Below are 21,389 nucleotides of genomic sequence, written 5' to 3'. Positions count from 1 at the left end.
GTGTAATAAATTTTCAAAAAATCTATACTTTGAGGTGAACGAACTTTATTTACTTCATTCACTTTGAGCTCTCTTAATCTGAATTTGTTTAGCCTCAGTTGGCATAATGAAAATTAAATTTAGGTTAAAAAATTGAAGGAAAGAGGATGAATAATAAAACTCATCTGGAGAGTTAATATCAAGTTTCATTGCCCTTTTTAATCAATTGATTCAATTAATGATTCAAAAGGTGCAGTAGTTGGAATGCATGAATATATTGCGTAGTACGTAATACTCATGGTTTATTTTTTCTTTCGAAATTATAATTGATAAACTACACTGATTTTTTTTATCAGTCTAGTTTATGAATATCGTCAAAAAAAGTCAATATCCTAGGTGACGGTACATTCATTTGATAGTTACAAAATTGTTATCGAGGAAACTACGGGTTACTAAATAAAATTTGCTCACCATTTTAAATCAGCTCAGGTTTAAATAATATATAAACGAGCATCTTATACAGAGAGAAGACTAAAGGTTAATTGCCTTCGATCGGGTTCGTTTGATATATAAAACAAATGGCAAATTAGCGTTTAATCAGGTAAGTGCTCCTGTGCTTATACATATATATATGTAGCTAGCGTATTTTCGACATTTGTCATGGAATTCGAACCGAACTATTTTTGATTTTTTGATTACTATCGATTGATTCACAACATTGACTTACCATTTCATCACCAGAGTCGCTCAGCGATGGAACTAGGCTAGGACGAAACACCGCAATTTCCAGTCAATTTGTTTATTTTTTCATTTCAATTTGAAAAAAAAAAATTGAAAGTCATGATAAAATATTCGAAATTCTTCACCCCTTGGACCGCTTTATTTTTTATTATTTTAAAAGTTTTTGTAGCTTCCGACGTTTCGTCTACGGGAATAAAAAGACAAGATGGTGTCAAATTGACAAATCGTTTGTTGGAATCTGTTCATGGTGTTGGATTTATCATGTGTATAAGAGAATGTCAAACGCGGGGGGATTGCTTCTCCGTGAGCTACAGTAGATCCCATCTTATCTGTGACTTACACCGGAGCAGTGTCCGAAAGGAAAACGACGCCTCATTGGTGTCTGAGGATCCGCTTTTCACATACGTGGACATGGCAGATGTTGCTTCTGTGAGGTTTTAAAAATACTTTTACAATAATTTCTTATTTTTGAAATAGAACATTTAAAGATTTGAATTTGATATATATATATATATATATATATATATATATATATATATATATATATATATATATATATATATATATATATATATATATAGTATTTTGTTTAGTCAATGCTTTGAAAATCATTTTGATCTCTGCAGTTTTAAAAGTGAATATTAGCGACGCATTGGTTTTTGCCTTTATTTTGCGTCTTTCGGTTTGTTTACTTGTAATTCAGCCAATTGATTTGTTGTGACGATTCCGGCAATTAATGAGCCATATAAAAGCTTCTACGATGAAATTAGAGCGACGAAAAAGTCATTAAACTTAGGCTTTGCACTTAAATTAGTCGAAAAGTATATATGCAAAATTTCTGACCAAATAAGGTCATTTGAATTGTGGGGTACAACATATGTTTTTTTAATTAAGAATATAGTCTTCACCTAGAGTTGCAAAGGTAAAAAGTTATAAGTTTATGGTTTTAAACCTATAAAAATCATTCTATATCTTTTGTCCTGTGTGACCGTGTGATTTTTTTCAACACAACCGAGAATTAGATCGGGAAGTTACAGCAAATACAAGTATCGTATGAGAGAGAGAGAGAGAGAGAGAGAGAGAGAGAGAGAGAGAGAGAATTGCTCTAGACCTTATTAAATCATCAAATGGTATTCGTCTATTATTTTAACAAGCAAATTACCTATTTGTGGCATGCATTTTCTTATATATGTACATGTATATACATGTAATACTTAATTTGTAAGGCAATGACATATCTGACTTATTCAAAATTCTCCTGAGATACGACATATATAAGTATGACTATTTCTACAACAATGCACAGTAAAATCATTTAATAAACCTTGTATAAATCCACTTCCCCAGAAAAAGGGCTCAATAGTTTCAATTTCTTTTTCACAAAAAGAACATTCAAGGGAGTCTATTTTTTTATTTGATGTAAAAAAGATATATTCAATTGATACCATTAAAGTTTGTATTTTTTAGTGATTCGGAAAGGGGGGGGGGGTGGTCTCCTATTTAAAATCATTTAAATTGAAAAGCCAGCTCCAACAAGTTTTGCATAATGGTTTAATAAGTTTATTTTTAAGAATTTAGTCGGAGATGATACAGATCATTAGGATCTTTCATTTTTTTCCTTTTCAGAGCCCGTTGTCCTCTTGCTCTTCAACCGGAAGTTGTGGATCCTTGGCGACTAAATGTGTCCAGCTGAGTAGTCAGAAGACGGTGTGTGTGAACCCAGGTAAATGTTTAAAGTAAAACGCAACAACTCAACAATAAAAAAAATTAGAGAGATGGATGGATAAAACATACAAACAAACATAAACCAAACCTTTGATTCTTGACCAAAATAAATCGGAACGTTTGTGCGCTTCTGCCTACATTCTTGATTGTTGTTCAGTTGCTATGTATCTACGAAAACGGTCATTTTAAATGTGCTAGTGTAAAGTTGGAGGAAAATAGAAAAAATAGGAATTTTCTCTCTCTGAATATTCCGCAGAATCTTCGTACAGTCATATAAGTAAGTAAGTAAAACTAGTTCTAATTAGCTTTAATATTCACCCCTAAGGAAATATAAAAATTGTTGTTAATAATAAATACAAGTACTTGTTTAAGATTCAATTATTTGGATATAAAAAAATAATGAGGTTCTTGAATGATGAATTCATCAATTTAGCACTAACTGCTCTGAATGTTTTGACACAAATGGGTAAATTTGAACGTGACGAACTTTTTAATACATTCACACTACTGTATTTTATTTCAAGAATTCCTTAGAAAGTGTCTGAAAGAAATGTCAATCACCACACACAAGGGTTGCCAAGAATCTATGTTCACAACCTCTAATATATTTCAGCTTTCTGTGTACACGGGATGGAACATAAAAAACCTGTCAAACCAATAATGTAATTGACATGTTAGACTTGTGTGTTCATTGATGCCAACACTCTTTAATGGAAGAACGTTCCTTTCGAAAACGAAAACAAGTTCTAGGACTTTACTCTCATTCTCTACCTATATATATATCTATGGTAAATTATCAATAGAGTTAGGAAATCAACTATCGCCTCATTGGCAATCGACACACAAATCCATGGGCCTCGCTCAAGAAATTTAATCACAGCGTTGATATTCTGTTTCGTTATTGTTTTTTCTCCATTACCAATTTATTTTTAGTACTTTTTTTTTTATCGAGATTTGACAACTCATTCTTTTAGATCTTGCATATGAATTGCGTTACCTTGCAGAACCATAAATTACCAGACACCAGCAAAGTCCGTAAAATTCACAAAAAGGAATTGATTCTGGATAATCATGCTTCTGTTTTTGTGAGATACAGTTTGTTTTATTAGTTGTGTGAATATGGTTTTTTTTAAACGTTATTTTCGTTAGCTTCGGCATTTAAATGAAATTGTGTAAAAATTCCAATGAGATTTCAGGAAGGTTATTGTTCGTCTCATGCATATTGAACAATGTACGTTTGTAGTTCCCAGGCCATCTATTAAGACTTCTACACCGCTGTCTGCCTCGAGTATTGTGCAAAGTACGACTTCGGTATCAACTGCAACTGATTCGTCATCGATTTCAACAACTCCAAATTCATCTTTTTGTCCAGCACCGTTCATAGAAAGTGACGACGGGAAGTTATGTATTTCCATCATGCAGAACAAAATGTCACGTGACAACGCCAAATCCGAGTGCCAAAAGACAAGCAACTGTTTATTACTTCGAATTGATTCGGAAGAAGCACAGAATAGTATTTCAGCTTTCCTGACGAAGCATATGAACTCTAGTTAGTGGCTTTTGTTATTTAAATAGATAAGACATATACGATAAACAGTCTTTGTTCAAAATCAAAATTAGAACAATACTAATGAGTAAAAAAGCCAATGAATTCTATTGGCCTTTGTTAATTAACCATACTCCTAAATGCATATCAGATCACTTGCTACATATTTTCAAACAGTCATACTTTAACACACAAAAAGCTTGTTCTCATATTTAACGAAAATATATGTACCAAAGGACATGTAAGTTCGTGGACAAAGTCACACATAGTATTTAACAGCGTACTTTGTTGTGTCTAAAATGGCTTAAGTTTAATCAACCTACGTGGTCTTTTTTCCCAATTTGCTCATATTTTCCGAATACAGTTATAGCGAAGTTACTTTGATATTTTACCTTATATCTTTGAAGATGTGGGTAACATGTGGATTGATGGAACATACGAGAATTCAAAGTGGACACTTTCTTCGGGTGAAATGGTGTACACAAACTGGAAGTCTAAGAGATCGCCTAAAGCAGGGGAGGACTGTATCTTATTGATGTCAGACAACTCTAAATGGGATCCAACCCTATGCTCCGCTAAAAATTCCTTTCTGTGTGAAATTAAGATTACATGATAGCTAACATTTTGACCCAAATTTGTATGTATAATTGTAGTTTCATCTTTAGTATGTTGCTACTTACTTTTGGACAAGGTGGATGGCAAAATCAGATAAAAACGGATAGTTTTTTTTCTAGCCCTACCGGCGCTAAAATTTTCAAATCACTCAACTCGGTCCTCAAATTAAATCCTTAAATGAAAAGTGCATACATTTTAGGTAAAAACTTATACTTGAAACTGAGTATTGACTTGAAGCTGAGTATTGACTTGAGGCTGAGTATTGACTTGAGGCTGAGTATTGACTTGAGGCTGAGTATTGACTTGAAGCTGAGTATTGACTTGAGGCTGAGTATTGACTTGAGGCTGAGTATTGACTTGAGGAAAGCTGGTGACGGTTGGCGTTATCCTTTTCCTCAAAATCCCACGATGCAATGACATTACTCTTAAACCAATGACGTGATTTGAAAAAAACAAAACCCTGTACATTGTGTATTTAGCCAAAGTGTTTTCATTGTTAACGAAGATTGCTTTGTTGAAAATCAGCAGGAAATCTGCACTGGGTTTTCAGGATGAACACATACTATTTGTTTGTACAATTGTTGAACTGTTGATTTAGATTAAACTAATACATATTTCTAGTTGTTTACATTTAAATACAAATGATGCTGCTCTGTTGTGGGAGTCTGGTACTAAATCAATAAGCTGACGTGTATCTATTGCGTATTTATCCCACTTGGAGTATCTTGGTCTATTTTACCGACTTATTATGTAAATTGTATTGAAAAATCGCATCGGAAGCAAGACAACAATAATTGATAATCGTAATTTACAATTCCCACCCAGTCATTTATTATACTTGTGACCTATGAATGGAGATCAAACAGCGATGAATTAAAGGGAAAGATCGGTATATGTCTACATGCCAAATATTGATATAGGGAGGGGGAGTGTCCCATTTTTCTATACCACTGGCAAAATGGGGAGGGGCAAACTAGAATAACAATGCATTTGGAATATAATAGAACTTCCACATCTGGTCAAAATTGTGCATGTTTGAAGTGATACAAGATCTTTCAATGTCACAAACTCTCATAAATGTATACCTATATTACACCTTAATTATAAGGTTCTTCTTGGGTTGTTTATTAATTGATCCACTTCAATATCACTCTTTGTTTTATATTCATTTTTTTTTTACAAACGCTGATTAAAGTTTAGATCTAATTGTAATTCATCAGAGGAGCATACCGTGTTTGAAGTGAAACTCTAACCAATGGTAATAATTTACTTTCTTTGACGTCACTTCTGATCCGACATTTGTTCCTGTTTTCATCAGGTTCATACTAGAATTTCTAGGACATTAATTAAAGACGAAGAAAGTAAATAATCATTACTTACTAAACACATGATTTATGATATACATGTAAACAATCATCTCATCATGTCAAACTGTGGCAATAGCCAGAGGTATCGCGTTAATCAATGTTTGTCTGTTTTAACTAAAGATACTGGCCAATGGCCATGTTTAACAATGACAACAATAGGAACCAAAGGATAGAATTAAAAAAAATATGTACAACGCACATTTTTCAAAAAATTAATATCAATAAAATTGATTCAAAGATGTTTTCTTAATTTTTTAATAATTTGAATTTGGGACCACCCATTTCACAGAGTTTTGTCACAATCTGTGCAAAAAAGGGCAAAAAGTTTATATATAGTTTTACGAGTTTTTCTATATTGTATATAATTTTTTGACACAGAATGAGCATCGAAATCCTGTGACTTCATCGGTGGAGAAGAGAAATAACTCGTTTTCTAGTTAACTTACTTGCAGCGACTCTCCTCTCTGCTTAGGGGGAAATTTTATACCAAAAATGAAAGTATAAATAACAATGTTGTCGGATTTTAAAGTCTTTTTATTCCGTATATAAATTAAAATTACAGTTTTAAAAAAAGTGCTACTTTGTAGATGTCATAATGCACAATATGAGTGTTAACAAATGTATCATGAGTTAAATGGCTGGTGCAGACATACAAAAAGTGAGTGTCAGTTATAAGCATTCATTTGTTTTTTTAATTTTATTCCAATTAATTTCATCCCTTCAAAAGCACCTAAATTCAGGAAATACAAATATATATTTCAGTCTTGTACAGAAAAAACCTATGTGATAGAAAAAAATACATAGTCATTCATTGAAATACAAAACTTCAAAGTGAAGTAAACTATTTGTTTCTGTTTAACTATATATTTGACCAATTGTACACAAAATATCAGGAGTTCTATCTTTAATACTATGCTAGTATTGATGTCTCTTATAAAACAATACAAAGAATTGCTACTTTTAAACGCACACAATCTCCCCGCGTTCTTTGTTTATATCAACACATTAGTTTTTCTCTGTGTATGTGTTTATTTCTGTCCTTTACGCGTTTTCTCCGAAGTAGAAGGCGGCTTTTTGTCCCTTTTTCTCTGAATTTTCTTCGTTCTTCATGTTCTTTCTATTTTTGCTGTAAATGGACGCACACAATTAGTTAGAAGGAATTTAAAAGGCTATAATAGCTCACTATACTAATAATGCAGTAAAACTTTTTTTTATCACAATATGGTATTCATTTTCTTTTAACTTCAATAAAATATCAGTATTAATTAGAAACATGCTATCCTTTAAACAACTGTCTAGATAAAAAAACACTTGAGCTTTAGAAATGCCTTTTTCAGTATTATTAAAGCACCCAAAATGACCACTGATTCTAACCACTAAGAAAGGTAACTCTCGATCAAACAGCAAACAGAAAAAAACACTTTCAAAGAAGTGTAGTTCCACCCATACAGCATGGTAAAAGCCTATACTATATTTAGAAAATAACAACAACTAGACCAGAGTATATTCGGGCGTGCTTACTCGTGGAGTGAGTCCTCCCTGGTGGAACTGCGGCGCACTTGGAGCCACATACCGGTCTTGTTGACCTCCTCAGAGATGTTGACTCGGTTGTAGTTGAACTTTGACTCCTCCTCATTCAGCAGCTGATCTTTCTGTTAAAACCAAATTAATCATCCTTAGTGCAGGTATTAGATTATTTAATCTTTTTACAGTTACTGAATGTTTGTATCATATAATAACACGTTTTTTATTTTTACATTAGATTTGTCTGTCTTTTTTTTTGGGGGGGGGGGGGGGGTGATTGGGGGGGGGGGGGTAAAATAATTGTTCAAATGATTATACCAGATAAAACACAATAAATTCCTTGATGATAAGAAATATAATGCTACGAACCTCGCCTTCTCCAGCTATTTCTTGGTCCTCCTTTGCCATCTTCTTATCCTCCGGCATCAAGTCATCCAGCCATTTTAACTCTCTTTGCTCGAAGATATAGTCAAACAACTTTCGTACAATACAAGTACCCAAAACCTATGGAAAATAGAAAATGAGTAAATGCACGATTCGTATACAAATACATATATAATAAACTCACGCAAACCTTTTCTGACGTGCTTTTTAGTATAAAACACTCACCAACATTTTGAATGCGTATTGATATATTATAAAGATGGAAACAAACATTTCATAAGCCAAGACTAATGGATATTGATTCATACCCAACTGTATATTTCATAATCGGATATGTATAGTGAAAATGTTACCATGACGGGGAAGAGAATGGAGATGGACTTGATCATCTTCACCACCCACAGTACAGCCAGACAGACGATTTGGAAGAAGGTGAAGAGGTGGACACGCTTGATCGGCACGTGACGAAGGTACATGTGATCGGGCTGGTACTTCTTGGGCATGAAGATGAGAGCGAGGCGGTCAACAAACTGAAATAAGACAACACTTGCGATAGTCATTTTCTCGGAATATAAAAAAAACTCGACACAAAATGTTGTGAAAAAATGTTGTGGAAAAGTACGTTGGAAGTGCATAAGATATACAGTGTTACATTTGTTATATATATACCTGCATTCCTTTAAGAGCTGCGACACCCATGAATAAGAAGACACCGTACAACACAGGCATAGGGATAACCTAAAAACAGACAGGAATATTTCAACTGCTAGCATTCTTCTACAATCTAGGCGGCTTATCTAGCACAATGCAAAGTTTGAAAAATGCCACAAACTCAAAAAACAGAGGCCGACTTCATCAGTCATCAAGCATTAAGAGTAACTAACCTTCAAGATTTTGGTCATAAAGACAGAGAGACCACTGAGGATACCGACCACCAGCGCTGTCACACGTTGTTCGCTGAAACACAGCGAATATATCCCCAGATATAAAAAGCCGTCAAAATTACCAATATTGATATTTACAATTATTGTACAAAATACGAACTACATCACAGAAATCTCATTTTTTGGAATTAACTCAGCATACCGACATCCTAAGAAGACCGGCTTTTCACCAGGGGCGGAGCATTCGGATTCCTTCTTCAGACTCATGATGTGGGCCAGGGCGGACACAGTGGCGGCGACGTACCACGGCAGACCAAGCAGCGAGCAGATCAGCACGCAGATACCGACCACGAACATGTCCAAGTGGTAACCGTTTCCTTTCTGTTCAACAGAACATTTTTTATTCAAAGATGTTCTTCATTTACAAAACACAGACATTTGAGTCTCTCTCTCTCTCTCTCTCTCTCTCTCTCTCTCTCTCTCTCTCTATAAATAAAGATGGGGAAGTCTTACGCTAATTACCAATTTACAAGTAATTAAGATGTGGGATTATTTTTTTGTTTTTTTTCTCTCCCGAGTTTCCTTGTTGCTCGGTATCATACTTGTAAATCATTGAATATAAACATGATCATTTTTTTTATTCTAAAATCTGCTTAATTGATACCGGTACTTAATTCATTAGTGTACTATAGAATGGTTGAGCATTCGAGACTGATGGGGGACATCGTACCTTCAGTTTATTCTCCTTTCTGTTGACGATGACAGCTGTGATCTGCTGATCAAGGAAAATCAAAATGGTAGACAGGAAAGCTGGAATAGCGGACACAAGGATGACCCACCAGGGGTTCTTGTCGCTGATGGGGTTGATAAACCATGGACGGCCGGGCTTTGTTGGCTGAAATCAGATGATGATTTATCAGTATTCAAATCTTTACAAAAATAAGAAAACAACGGAAAAAAGTTCACTTTCTGAAACTTACAGCGAAATTTTCTGGTACTTCTAGTTTAGGCGTGGGAATGCCAATGGCCATATCTAGACCGACCATGAGAATAATGGCTAGCAGCACAGCAAAGTCACTGAAGATTTGACGAACCTAGAACAGAACCCATCAAATATAATGAAAATTGATATCTTTAAAAAAAAAATCTCCAAAAAGTTAAGAATAGATCTTATACTGCGTTTACATAGTCCTAATGTAAGCGAAACAAGCTATTTTATTTTAATCAAACTTACAAAGCTAGGGAAGTATCCACTGGTCTTGAAGTCCTTCAGAGATGTTGCAATGACGTAGGTGCCAAAGAACAAGATGACGGACAGGAAGAAGACGTCGGCGGCATACGGATGATGACCACAATCCGGTCCCACCATGGTTCCATTGTACATCTCGCACATGTCCTCCGTCAGCGTCGAGAAGTCAATGGAGCTGGAATTGGCGTAGCTCATGGTTGTCATCTCTTGTACAGCGTATGTCGGCCCAGCAGCCATCGTTAGGTTCGTTGCATTAAAGTAGGTGGAATTGTCAATCGGTGGCGTACAAGTGCAGTTGAAGAAGTATTCATGCTCTGGGTTGAGATTGACGGGATACTTTTTGGTGATTCCGATGACTTTTTTGATAGCTTCGTAAATGAAGATAATGGCGATCAGGCAAGCGAAGCTCTCCTCGGTAAATCTCGTGATGTACCGCACAAGCGCACTGAGGTCAAAGGCCACTACAAGCATGATGATAACTGTTGTCCAGATTCCCGTCCACGCCCGGAAAGGCATGTAATCCCATCCTTGATCACTACAGAGAATTATTTAAAAATTAAAGGATAACTTACGGCATCCACAAATGAATAGGTATTTTTTAAAATAAATTTCCTGCAAAACCTACAAAAGTAACCTTTGTTTACTTACATACAGAAGCTGTAGACAATCATTTCAAGAACCAACATGGGACCAGTACTACCCAGAATATTCAGCGGTTGCCCAGCAAAGAGAGCAAAGAGAATGCCAACGATAGCTGCGGTCAAGATGCATTCCATCGTACCCTGTAAGATGAAGGACGATTGTGATGAGGGTTTGTTAGGTTTATTGTCTTTTTATATTTTTTTTTCGGGGTTGAATGGTAAGAATTTTAATTTAAAAGAGAAATGACTCTTGCATACCATGTATTGGTTTGTTGCCAGTCCTAGAAGTCCTCCGAATGTAACATTTGGTGTAAGAGTAGCCAGGTAGAGATACAATGTGGACGCCACACACTGGATGTGAAGACAATCTTTGAAGTCGCTGGCATACCACGGAATCTTTCGTTTGATGTCGGCCACCAAACCTCCAAACAGTCTAAAAGTTGAAAAAAAATTAATACAACGTGTATATGCGCGCTTGCATCCTAATTGTGAGCGCATTAATTGAAGAAAAAAAAATAGTATTACCTGCCAGTTCGTACTAATGTTGGATCGATATGAGATTCTTCCTCTTCAATCTGTTCTGCTGCTACTTTCGGACCCTCTGGAACCTTGGCGTTCTGTTGTTTCCTTGGGTCCTAGAAACAAAACCATATTAAACGAAAATGATTTGCTTTTAAAATGCAAAATCATAAAGTTTTTCATACCCAGTATAATGTTAACAAATTCTACATTTTAAGATAATCCTATAATAATTACCTGGGATGGTACTTTGTCAGGAGGCTCTAGCCTGATTTTAGGATCCCACTCTCCGGGAGGAAGAACCGTGACCTGGTCAAGGAACTCGTCGATTCCAGACAAAATATCTTGCCTACTTTTGGCCCGGTATGCAACTTCCCTGAAGACCTGATAATAGAGCAATGCAAAGTCAATACTAGTATTACAAGAATTTAGAGATTCAGCTAATATCGGAATTTTAGACCATAAGAAAAAGTTTAAAATTTGGTTAAATTAGAAAGTCGCAAATACCTCATCAACCATCATTGTGGACATGGAACGTCCCATCTCTACGTTTTTGTTGTGGCTCCCGGGAGGTCCTAGGAGGAGGAAGATGAACCTTGTTGGCAGAGGGACCTCTGTCAGGTCCCCGATAGACCGTGCCTCGGTCAGTCTCACAAAGGCGGTAATCTGATACTTCAGGCAATCCATCTCTCCAACCAAAATGTTGGCAGCTTCCGACCCATCAGGAATCTTTTTCATGAACTGTTGGTTCAGCTGTTTAAAAAAGAACGTAACTCAGTTTTGATCTCGTTTTTAGTTTGTCTTTTTATTTCAATCTATGAACACAAAATGTTGTAAAAAAGAAAATAAACAAGAAATACCTTAGCACTTGAAGCAGAATCGCTCAAAATGTCACCAATGTTTTCAGGAACACTATTTGGATTTCTGTTTAATTTTGCTGAGCTGTCTGTAATGAAATGAGAGATTAATACGCTTATAGGCCTTCAAAAATACGAAAAAGACATGCAGCTTGCACCTCCGAAGTATATACTTTGAAATTTATATAGTAAATGGTTACCCTTTCTGAAAGACATGTTACTAGAAAAGTTTCTCTTCATTGAACGTTTTCGGAAGTCGGCCATTGATTCTTGTTGAGTTGGCATCATACTTCGCCTGCGCTTTTGATGCTGATGGGCGTGGTTTGCTGTTATTGCTGCTCTGACGTTGTCGCGAAGGTTGCTTTCCAAGAGTTTGGCATTAATGAGCTGATCGATGATGAGGTCTGAATAAAGAAATGGGTCTGTATAGAATACTAATTTCTACAACAATTTTATGAATATTTATTACCAATAAATAAGAACTTTTGAACATATCCAAAATATGAGCCTTACCAGCAACCTGGGTGATATGGTAAGCATCCATGTCTAACATCACAGCTCCCATCAGCAGGGAGGACCGGAGTTCAAACAGGGAATGTAGCGAAAGTGAGGCAACGTGGGGCTTAGACCAACGCTCTCCTCCATCTTCTACATCTTCTTCATATTTCACCCATCTACAAACAATTCATTAATTCTCCTGTCTTCAGTATTTCATCATGAATATTTTTAGAAGTTTATATGACATTTGACATTTTCCTTACGTGAATGGAGTTCTCAATAAAAAATTGATAGAGTTTTCTCTCTTCTTTTGAAAATGTAGAGGGAAATACAGCAGAATGTAGACTGAACAAATAGAGCATGTACTAACTTGTGGTCGGGGTATTTACCTTGCTGTCTCTCTCCATTGGTACTCATTCAGAGCGGTGTAAAGTGTGTCCATCTGACAGAAAACGTTGTGTGTGTCATCGTTCTCGAGAAGGAGTTGTTGAATGTGTTCACTAGGCGACACTGAAGCTAAAATGGAAAAAAAGCGTGCTACCAAAACTTAATTAAGTTCAAACGTCTATTTCTAATTAAAATCTGAAATTGAATATTCCAACTACTTTAATTGATACTTTTAAATTTTTACTAGAGTATCACGCAATTCAAAAGAACTGTTTCTGAAATAGCAAGAAAGCAAAGTTTAATTATTTGTACAATAATACTGGGGGTCACCAAAACCATGATATTAATGATTGAGTCAGTACTATATTTGTTAACCTGAGCGTTAGTTTGTCTACAAAACACAATAATGAGTTTTGTAAATTCCCTTAAAATCTTTATGGAGAAAAAGACATTAGTACGCTAACACCATACAACATTTCACCCTTACAACATTGATTATCTTACCAGGAAGACCGGTTGTATTTTCTGGCACATCTGTTTAAGAAAATAGCAAATGCAAAATCTTAAAGCAGAAATCTTAAACCTTGAATTTTAAAGCAGTCCGTAATGCTAGAGTTTCGCCTCAATTTAGCGTATATCGTTCTATCCAACAGCTGAACCTCGGTGATTGCAAGGTGTATAATTGCATGTACTTACTGGGACTTGAAGCATCAGACGATCTAGGGTAGCCATTTTGATCCCGATGTCGTCTGGAAGATGAAGAGCGACCAGGACGCTGTTGTCTCCTTGGCAACCGTACCCCTATCATCTGACGATGAGCATCGCTAGCTGTAAACAAAGGGCAATGCTTTATGGCTTAGTTTTCTTTATTAAAATTATTTATAGCAATTAAACCAACTTTGAAGTTTTATGAGTTTTCGAGGGTTTCAAATAAATCAGCATAACAAATTACATCTTTTGTTGTCTTTGCGTTATTCAAGAAAAACGTTTTTCCTGACCTGATGCTCGATGACCATAATATTGCACAGTCGATGATGCTTACTGGGTATGGACATGGGTTTTTTTTAAAATTAATATCTATCAAGCTCTCAAAAATTACCGAAATTGTCGCTGCTAAAGTTCCGAGTCAGCCCATAATCCCTCACTGTTTCCTCGTGAGAATCCGTCATGATGAAGCCAAACTCTCAACTTCCGTCAGGTGTTACTTCTGGAATTAAGAAAATTTAAACCGTCTTCATGCACTTGTCTATCTCATACTAATGGTTAATTGCAAGTCAAGGAGCGAGTAACTTCTTAAGTCACTGATATCAAGTCCTTTTTTTATTGATTTCAAATACACAGGGCTGCTTGCAGACTCAAATTCATAAATGTTTCGAAGAAGTTCTCAAATGGTAATCTCTTGTTGGAAGTACTTGTATCATTGAATTCAAGCGAGCTTTTGAGTTTTTATAATACAAAATATCTGGTAATTTGGAGTGGTGTGGTAAATCTCTTAAAGTCACAGTCCAACATTTATGGCTGCAGACGACCGGTATAATAAATAATCCGTCTGGGAGATATTGAAACATGTTCTTTGGTTATTTTCTGAAGACGTTCGGAACTTTCAAAAGAAGAGGAGGTGCCATAGAGAGAAGAAGAAAACATTCAATATACGGTATCCGATCACGACCAATAAAGCTGAGAGAGGAGGTGCCACAGATTCGAGACAAAAGAAAATGTCAACATATCCGATCACGACTAAGAAAGCTGAATGCGTTTGTTCGTTGAGTAGAAAATTCTTTAGCCTGTCGGGTACGAAAGAAAGTTTGAATGTCGGTGTATGTAAATCCCGTTTTATCTTTGGTTTAAAGTATTGCCGTTTTTATCAGAACGTCATAGAAATGAAATAAATCAAACGCAAATCAACGTTACAAATTAGTACAATCGCGTATCAATCTAAAAAGAGACGCAATATAAACTTAATTTGCAATCATTTCGGCAGGCCATTTCGTGCAGATTTATAATGGTTGCTCTTTTTAAACTATCCTAACAAAGAAACTAAAGATATATAATTAAAATTATGATAAACCTTAATCAAACTTTTAAAATTGTTATTTCATTTTTTAACCATTCATCTTAAAAGTGTCTATAAATACAATTAATTTTTCTGTTGGGGTTAACTATGAAGGGAAAAAAATCATTATTTAAGCAAAATATAATACATCGTTTTCTTGAGGGCTCATACGTTTGCTTGCTTTATTTTCCCTTCTCTGTTTTGAGACATTTTGAGAATGTGGACGTTTGTTTGTGCGGTAGATAAATGGGGCCTCATATTTTGACCTTATTTATTGACAGAATTCGGACAACTGGCCGACCAAAGAAAAGGAAAAAAACCCAAAATAAATGGAGTTTCTCTTTGATTAATGAACAGACCGATGAAAACAAACGCGCAGATCTAAATGGGGTCATTTGGATGCGGACCCCACTACACAAGAAATTTCAAACATATTAAATCTAAAAATGAGAATTCTGATTATAGACATTACAATTACCAACATTACAATCCCCACTTCGCCCAACCCCCATCAACACCACGGCAATAAAACTATCCCGTCGACCTGCCCCTCCTCACGCCATCGGGGATCCGCGCATAAAAACTTGTAATTGCAACTCTTTAGCCGATCCCTTTATGTTGTTGTGTGCTATTTGACAATGGATAAGATAACAATCAATTTTAATTATTGCTCCAGCATATTTAAATCCTCAAAAGTTCAAGGTGAAGTGCTTTTTGAATTTTTCTAACGCATTGTCATTTGATCAATGGAGATCTTCCCGTGGCTATTAGAACAGTACTACGTTACACTTTAATGCGCGCGCATCATACATGTAGTTATGAAAAGGAAATATATGAATGACTGTTGTCCGAACAGAAAAAGAACTTCCTCCTCCTCATTCATAAATTACTCTCTGACAAATGATATATATCAGAAGATCTCATTATCATTTATCGCGTTCTCATCACCAATATGACGACCAGACTGTCAAAGTCAGACGATTAGAGATAGTGTAAACACTGTCCCTGACAGCTACCGTATAGCCGCCGGTCCATCACTGGCCTAATGGTCACAACCTATGACAGCTTTGTATATTTAACATTGACCGAGTGTCAGTCGCTCAGGTTAATCAAATCTTTTGATCATGTGTTCTTTCTTCTTTTTTCCCCTCCCTGGTTAAGCCTAAAATAGTGGAATGTTGTTGATTTTGGTAATTTCCCCCATCACCTTTGGCCTCGTATGGGGTTAATTGTGCGTAAGAATGAAGGGATGGGGTTTCATACAAATACAGTTCCTTGTATATTTTTATCGCTCGAAGTAAACGTCAAAAACTCAGTCAAGTTTCTTTTGTTTTCATTACTTTTTATAATAAAAAAAATGTTTTAAAACGGGACTACGGGAGACTGTTTACTTTTCCGTACCAAATTTACCACCAAGCGCACAAAGAAACTAAAATAGGGCCAAGATTTGTTTAGTGTCTTACTACAGCCCCGGTGTCGTCTGCTTCTGCTGGCATTTTTATTATGATAATATTTCAGTCAATTTAGGTAGCTACAGTTCAATTGAACAAAGTAATAAAAATTGAGTACAACTTTTCTGTGTCACTTCTAAATGACATTGCACATGAGTATCCAATTTTGGTCAAGGTAATATCATTTAGGTCGTATGCAGTTTAGAGTTTGACTGTTGTCTCTATGTATATTTTGAAAAATCAATATATGATACAATCTTTTCTGTAAGAGTTCAATACAATAAAAATCGTTTTTGTGATATTTGTTCATAATTTTAATAGTATTTTCCGTACAAAGAAACGAAATCTTGTTTGGGGGGAGGAGGAGGGGTGTATTCAATTTGCGTTCCATAAACATTGACTTTCGTCATCTTGGTACATGCATCTGACATTTCCTCGTGTTTCAACACGTGCAATTCTCAAGGAACACAGCTGGTCCATCTAAACATTAGTATTCATTTGTCACACTAATGGACACACGGCGCAAACGTCATTCTGGTCCAACTTCTGTCGGGCACGACAAATGCTCTTCTGCGCCCTCTAGTGGCCTAACATGCCTAAGCGAAACATTTCGCATTTCAACGCAGCGGAACGCAACGCAAAATCTTTGTTTAAAAAAAAAACCAGTTGTAAAAATTGAATTATTCTTATTTTGGACGATTAAGTACTGTTCACTTTTTTCACTGCCATTGGACTGTCGCTTAGAAAAACATTGCAAAGTCAAACCGCAATGTTTTAAAAACGTATCTATGCTAATTAATGATGTGTTTCATGTATCACTCATGATGGCACTTAAACAGGAAATTAAGCATGCAAAAACTTCTGGAGAAGTCGACAAACTTTTTGACAGCAGGACGACTGCTCGACCTTCCACTGACAAGACGGCGCCGGCCGCGCATTTCACTTGTAATTGGTTCGAACATGACTTTGATTTCATTTTGGTTCAAAAATTGGCGATAAGGCATTTCAAATTGTATTATTTTCCCGTTTTTTATACTTAAAATTTGACTTCACTTACAGAATTTCGCTTAGAATTTGACTTCACTTATAAAGAGAAGAACAGTTTGGTCATAATTTTGAAGATATGTCACAATTTAAAAATAGACACATTTATATATTAATCAAATTCAACGTTAAAATTGAAGCAACAATTTATTTATCTGTTTATTTCTTCTACATATGAGTTTTTGTTTTTTTGTTCTTGGGGCGCTTACAAGAACCCTTGATTTAAGGACAAGACATTAATTCAGTAAGGCAGGGCGCTTTGGCTATAAAATTCAAATATATTCCACAAATGTCAAATTGTAGAATAAATATAAATGTTTATCCTCTAACGTCAAATAAGTTAAAACAAGTGATATATACGCCCGAGGAACCATTACGCGTAGAATTAGCAAGTAAGGAGGAAAACTAAGAACTTCTATCGCAGAGACCAGATTGTAACAATAAAATCATTGTCGGTACGAAGTTATGAATTCATTAATGAACTTTTAAGGCTATTATGATATTGCGCATGCATAATTTTTCTATTTACCAGAGTTTCGCTCCGTCGACAACCTCTGGCAAGCACCAACACTAAAACACGCATCAACTTGATGATTAAAATTTAACAACTGAACCTTGCCTGCAGGAAATGCGCATTAAACACTTTTTAACGTTTCGGGAATAGGAGGTCGGGAAAAAGTTAATTGGTTGTCCTGTTTGATAAGAAGACTTCTTTATCCGTGCATACATGATTTTGTAGTTTTAAGGGGGATTTTTTCAAGGCATTACATAAATTATAACATCTCCTGCCCACTGCTAACTTTGGATTTGTTTAATGGCGTCAGTGAGCCGTGAAGTGTGTCCTGGAAAAGTTGAATCTGGTACAAGAAACAGCTAAAAACTTTGACATTTGTCACATCGAGTAATACACTGTCATCAACAAAAAGTCATCATTCAAACCCTTCTTAAGAAAATTAACCACTGTGGTCATTTGGGACGTTTCAAGTGCACCATTGGGTGATTTGTTCTCCCTAACATTTGGTGATTTTGTTGTGTATGTGTTTTCGCTCTCTATTTAAACGTCATGATTGTATTTATATACATATATTCCGGACTTTTTTCCATTAATAAAATGACATACCTATTTAAATTATGAATAAGGATCTCCACGAATACTAATCGAACGCTATCATACATTTTCTATTATCATCTATTTGAAGCTGTATATCAATTTTGTCTCTCTAAATGTGTTTTTTCTTCACTTAAATGATTCACATTAATGCTTTTTGGTTTCTTTTTGTTGATCTTTAGCATGAAAGTTTGTTCGATACGATTACAGGGTACAGCAACACACTGCCTGGACACCCAGAACGTTACACTGTAACTGACACCCGATACCTGGTCTATATCCATGTGAGTACTTGATGTCAAAAATACAAAGGTAGACTACATAAACAAATAGAGTGGCGAATCGTCATCGACTACTAAGCTCACATGGTCACTGACATGGACAGTGATATGCAAAAGACTTCGATGTAGGTCCAAGAGTTTAAAGCGTTTTTGTCAGTTATAAGAGGACGTTGAAAGAACGCTGGCTCATGAATAGAAAAATGCATAAGAGTGACAATTGTATCCAGACAGAATCAATTATGACAGGACAAGGTCAAAGCAAGGTCAAGGTTTCTTGTCTGGAATACAGTTGACGTTGTCTTTGCAAATACGAAAGTTGCTTAGGAAAGAAAACGAAACCAAAAAGAGACTTCCGGTTGCAATGCGAGTCATTTGATATACCATGAGTTTAGTTTTTTTTTTAAAAATAAATAATTTAAAAAGGATATCAAAGAGTCACTTTCTAAAAGAAGATTTTTTTTCATCAAAAACATCTTGCAATAGTACAAGTATAAGGTACCGGAAATGTAAAAGCATTTGTAGTAGTTAGCTAATAACGGTTTAACAAATTCAGGTAATGGGAGTCTTGTCACAACATATGATAACGTCTCTCTTTCATCTAAGTTAAGAACAATTCACATCAGAAGTTTAGTAGGTTGTTAAACTGTTTTGTCAAAAGGGGGAGCGGAAGTGATGAATTTATTGTTCTTCAACTAATTCTTCAAAGGTATATCAGATTTAAACCTCTCTATCCCAAGTTCTCTGTAACTAATATAATTCAATACTAAGATTTATGTTGATTTGAAAGTTTCAAGTTTTTTTTTTATAAATCGGAGGGTAAAAATAAATTATTTGAAATAACTTATCAATAAATTATTGGATCAAACACTTCTTGTTCAATTTCTTTCATAAAGACGCACAAAAATCCGCATATCATTGAAATAAGCTTTCAAGGTGAATTTATCCGTCATTAAGACAAAAAAGTTAAGGTTTCGTTTCCAGTAAAAATTTTAAACATTTATCGCATTTGGTTATTGTAAATAAACAATATTCATTGAGTATACTCACCCGAGGTATATACACAATAAATAGGGGAAGTTCCTTTCCGGAAAACGCCTTGCGTTCCCGAGTCCAATCCTGTACAGTCGACAGGCAAAATCGGAAAGGGTCTATGTAGCCAGAACTCTTGTGTTATATAAAATACTGCCTCTCGACTCTTGTGACGTGGGCCGCTAGTCGTCGCGGTATAAATAGTCTGTCATATTTCATGAACAACTGAGAAACAGTCGTCGCAACATATAAGGAAAGAGAGGTGGAAAATTAACTTTATATATACCTACCGTTCGTTTAAGATTTTATGTTAATTACTGAAATTGGAATGTTTGTTTGAGAGAGAGAAGAGAGAGAGAGAGAAGAAAGAGAGATTTAATAATTTATTGCATTGTGTGGTTAGGAAAAAAATGACCTTTTGAATCGTACAATTGTTGTGTTATTCCACTACACGGAGACACTTGACAGGTTGACCAAAGAGTTGGAGGCACTGATAAAATAAGCTCAGAAAACAGTGATTAATGTTATCAACGTTAATTAATTCGATCTGGTTTACTTGGGGACTTTTTTTTTACTGACATAATACACGTGATGAAAAAATCTTACGTTGAACCACATCAAGAAAAAAGGTCATGAAGTTAAACCGGATATAGAACGCAAGGAGTATCGTTCCAGGTTTTAAAGGATGTCTATGATGATGATGCTGCCTTTCCATAAATAAAACATCAGACACAATGTTCATCCCATATGTGCATTTTATAAGACAGCCATAATAAAACTTAATGCATTGTCTCTAAATTCTATATTATGGTCAGCTGAAAGAAATTCTTTTCAAAATATTGACTTTTGTTCATGAATTGAACACTGTCTTTTTTTCATGATAAATCATATTCTTAGACTGTTACCAATGAACGTTGGTATTAAATTTTCGACACGGTATACATGTATTTGCTTGATTATCAATATGATTATCAATATTACAAGTGTTAAACATATTTATCATAAAACATTTTCTCACACGATGCCTCAAGCTTTTTATATTCAGCTTTAAGTCTTTAATTTTTTAGGCTAAATGGTCCTTCTGAATTACATATGTGGATGTATAGCATAACATACGTTTGAAAGATTCAATTACACTTAAGTTTCAATACGTTTTTTTTAAATGTTGTATCTTTTCACGATTAAATATAGTTTTACCATTAAATGAACGGTAAAGAATAAAACTCCAGGTAGATTCGAACTGACGAGTTTATCCAAATGCTGATACTAAATGAACCAAATTTCGATTGACAAAGAAGTAATGTTAAGATTAATTCTACTGCTGAGACAGGTCATAAAGTGCCCAATTTCTCTAAAAATAAAAATATAAATCATGGTTTAACATGACAACTCGATTTAGATGTGTTGACTGTAATAAAACCGTTTTCTATTGTGTAAAGGAGAAATGAACTAGGAAATTAATAGAGTTTTTTCACTACAACCGTCTTTTCACACAGGCACGTAGCAC

General features: G+C 35.2%; 2 protein-coding genes across 3 annotated transcripts; one reads left to right on the top strand and one right to left on the bottom strand.

Moving 5' to 3' along the window:
* The first annotated feature begins 726 nt into the window (after positions 1–726).
* Positions 727–5,317, top strand: LOC128156632 (uncharacterized). The gene is made up of 4 exons (XM_052818852.1): positions 727–1,149; positions 2,347–2,443; positions 3,689–3,994; positions 4,399–5,317. Exons 1-4 carry the CDS (start codon positions 820–822, stop codon positions 4,602–4,604), a joined length of 939 nt encoding a protein of 312 aa, XP_052674812.1. The 5' UTR covers positions 727–819; the 3' UTR covers positions 4,605–5,317.
* Positions 5,318–6,486: 1,169 nt separating this feature from the next.
* LOC128155974 (electroneutral sodium bicarbonate exchanger 1-like) lies at positions 6,487–20,052 on the bottom strand. Of its 2 annotated transcripts, XM_052817905.1 has the most exons (23): positions 19,901–20,052; positions 14,016–14,123; positions 13,613–13,744; positions 13,421–13,450; positions 12,919–13,045; positions 12,545–12,705; positions 12,232–12,435; positions 12,035–12,120; positions 11,682–11,927; positions 11,412–11,558; positions 11,181–11,290; positions 10,914–11,088; positions 10,663–10,796; positions 10,000–10,549; positions 9,746–9,859; positions 9,496–9,660; positions 8,968–9,146; positions 8,766–8,838; positions 8,551–8,619; positions 8,235–8,411; positions 7,867–8,001; positions 7,495–7,625; positions 6,487–7,099 (listed from the first exon to the last, which is right to left on the bottom strand). In XM_052817905.1, the coding sequence occupies exons 2-23, from the start codon at positions 14,083–14,085 to the stop codon at positions 7,015–7,017; spliced, it is 3,300 nt and encodes a 1,099-aa protein (XP_052673865.1). In that variant the 5' UTR covers positions 14,086–14,123; positions 19,901–20,052; the 3' UTR covers positions 6,487–7,014. The 2 variants fall into 2 exon arrangements, with proteins under 2 accessions (XP_052673865.1, XP_052673866.1); XM_052817906.1 differs by lacking the exon at positions 13,421–13,450.
* Positions 20,053–21,389: the final 1,337 nt, after the last annotated feature.

This window comes from Crassostrea angulata, chromosome 7, assembly GCF_025612915.1.
Source record: "Crassostrea angulata isolate pt1a10 chromosome 7, ASM2561291v2, whole genome shotgun sequence".
NCBI lineage: Eukaryota > Metazoa > Mollusca > Bivalvia > Ostreida > Ostreidae > Magallana > Magallana angulata.
This window is presented reverse-complemented; position numbering and strand designations above follow the sequence as displayed.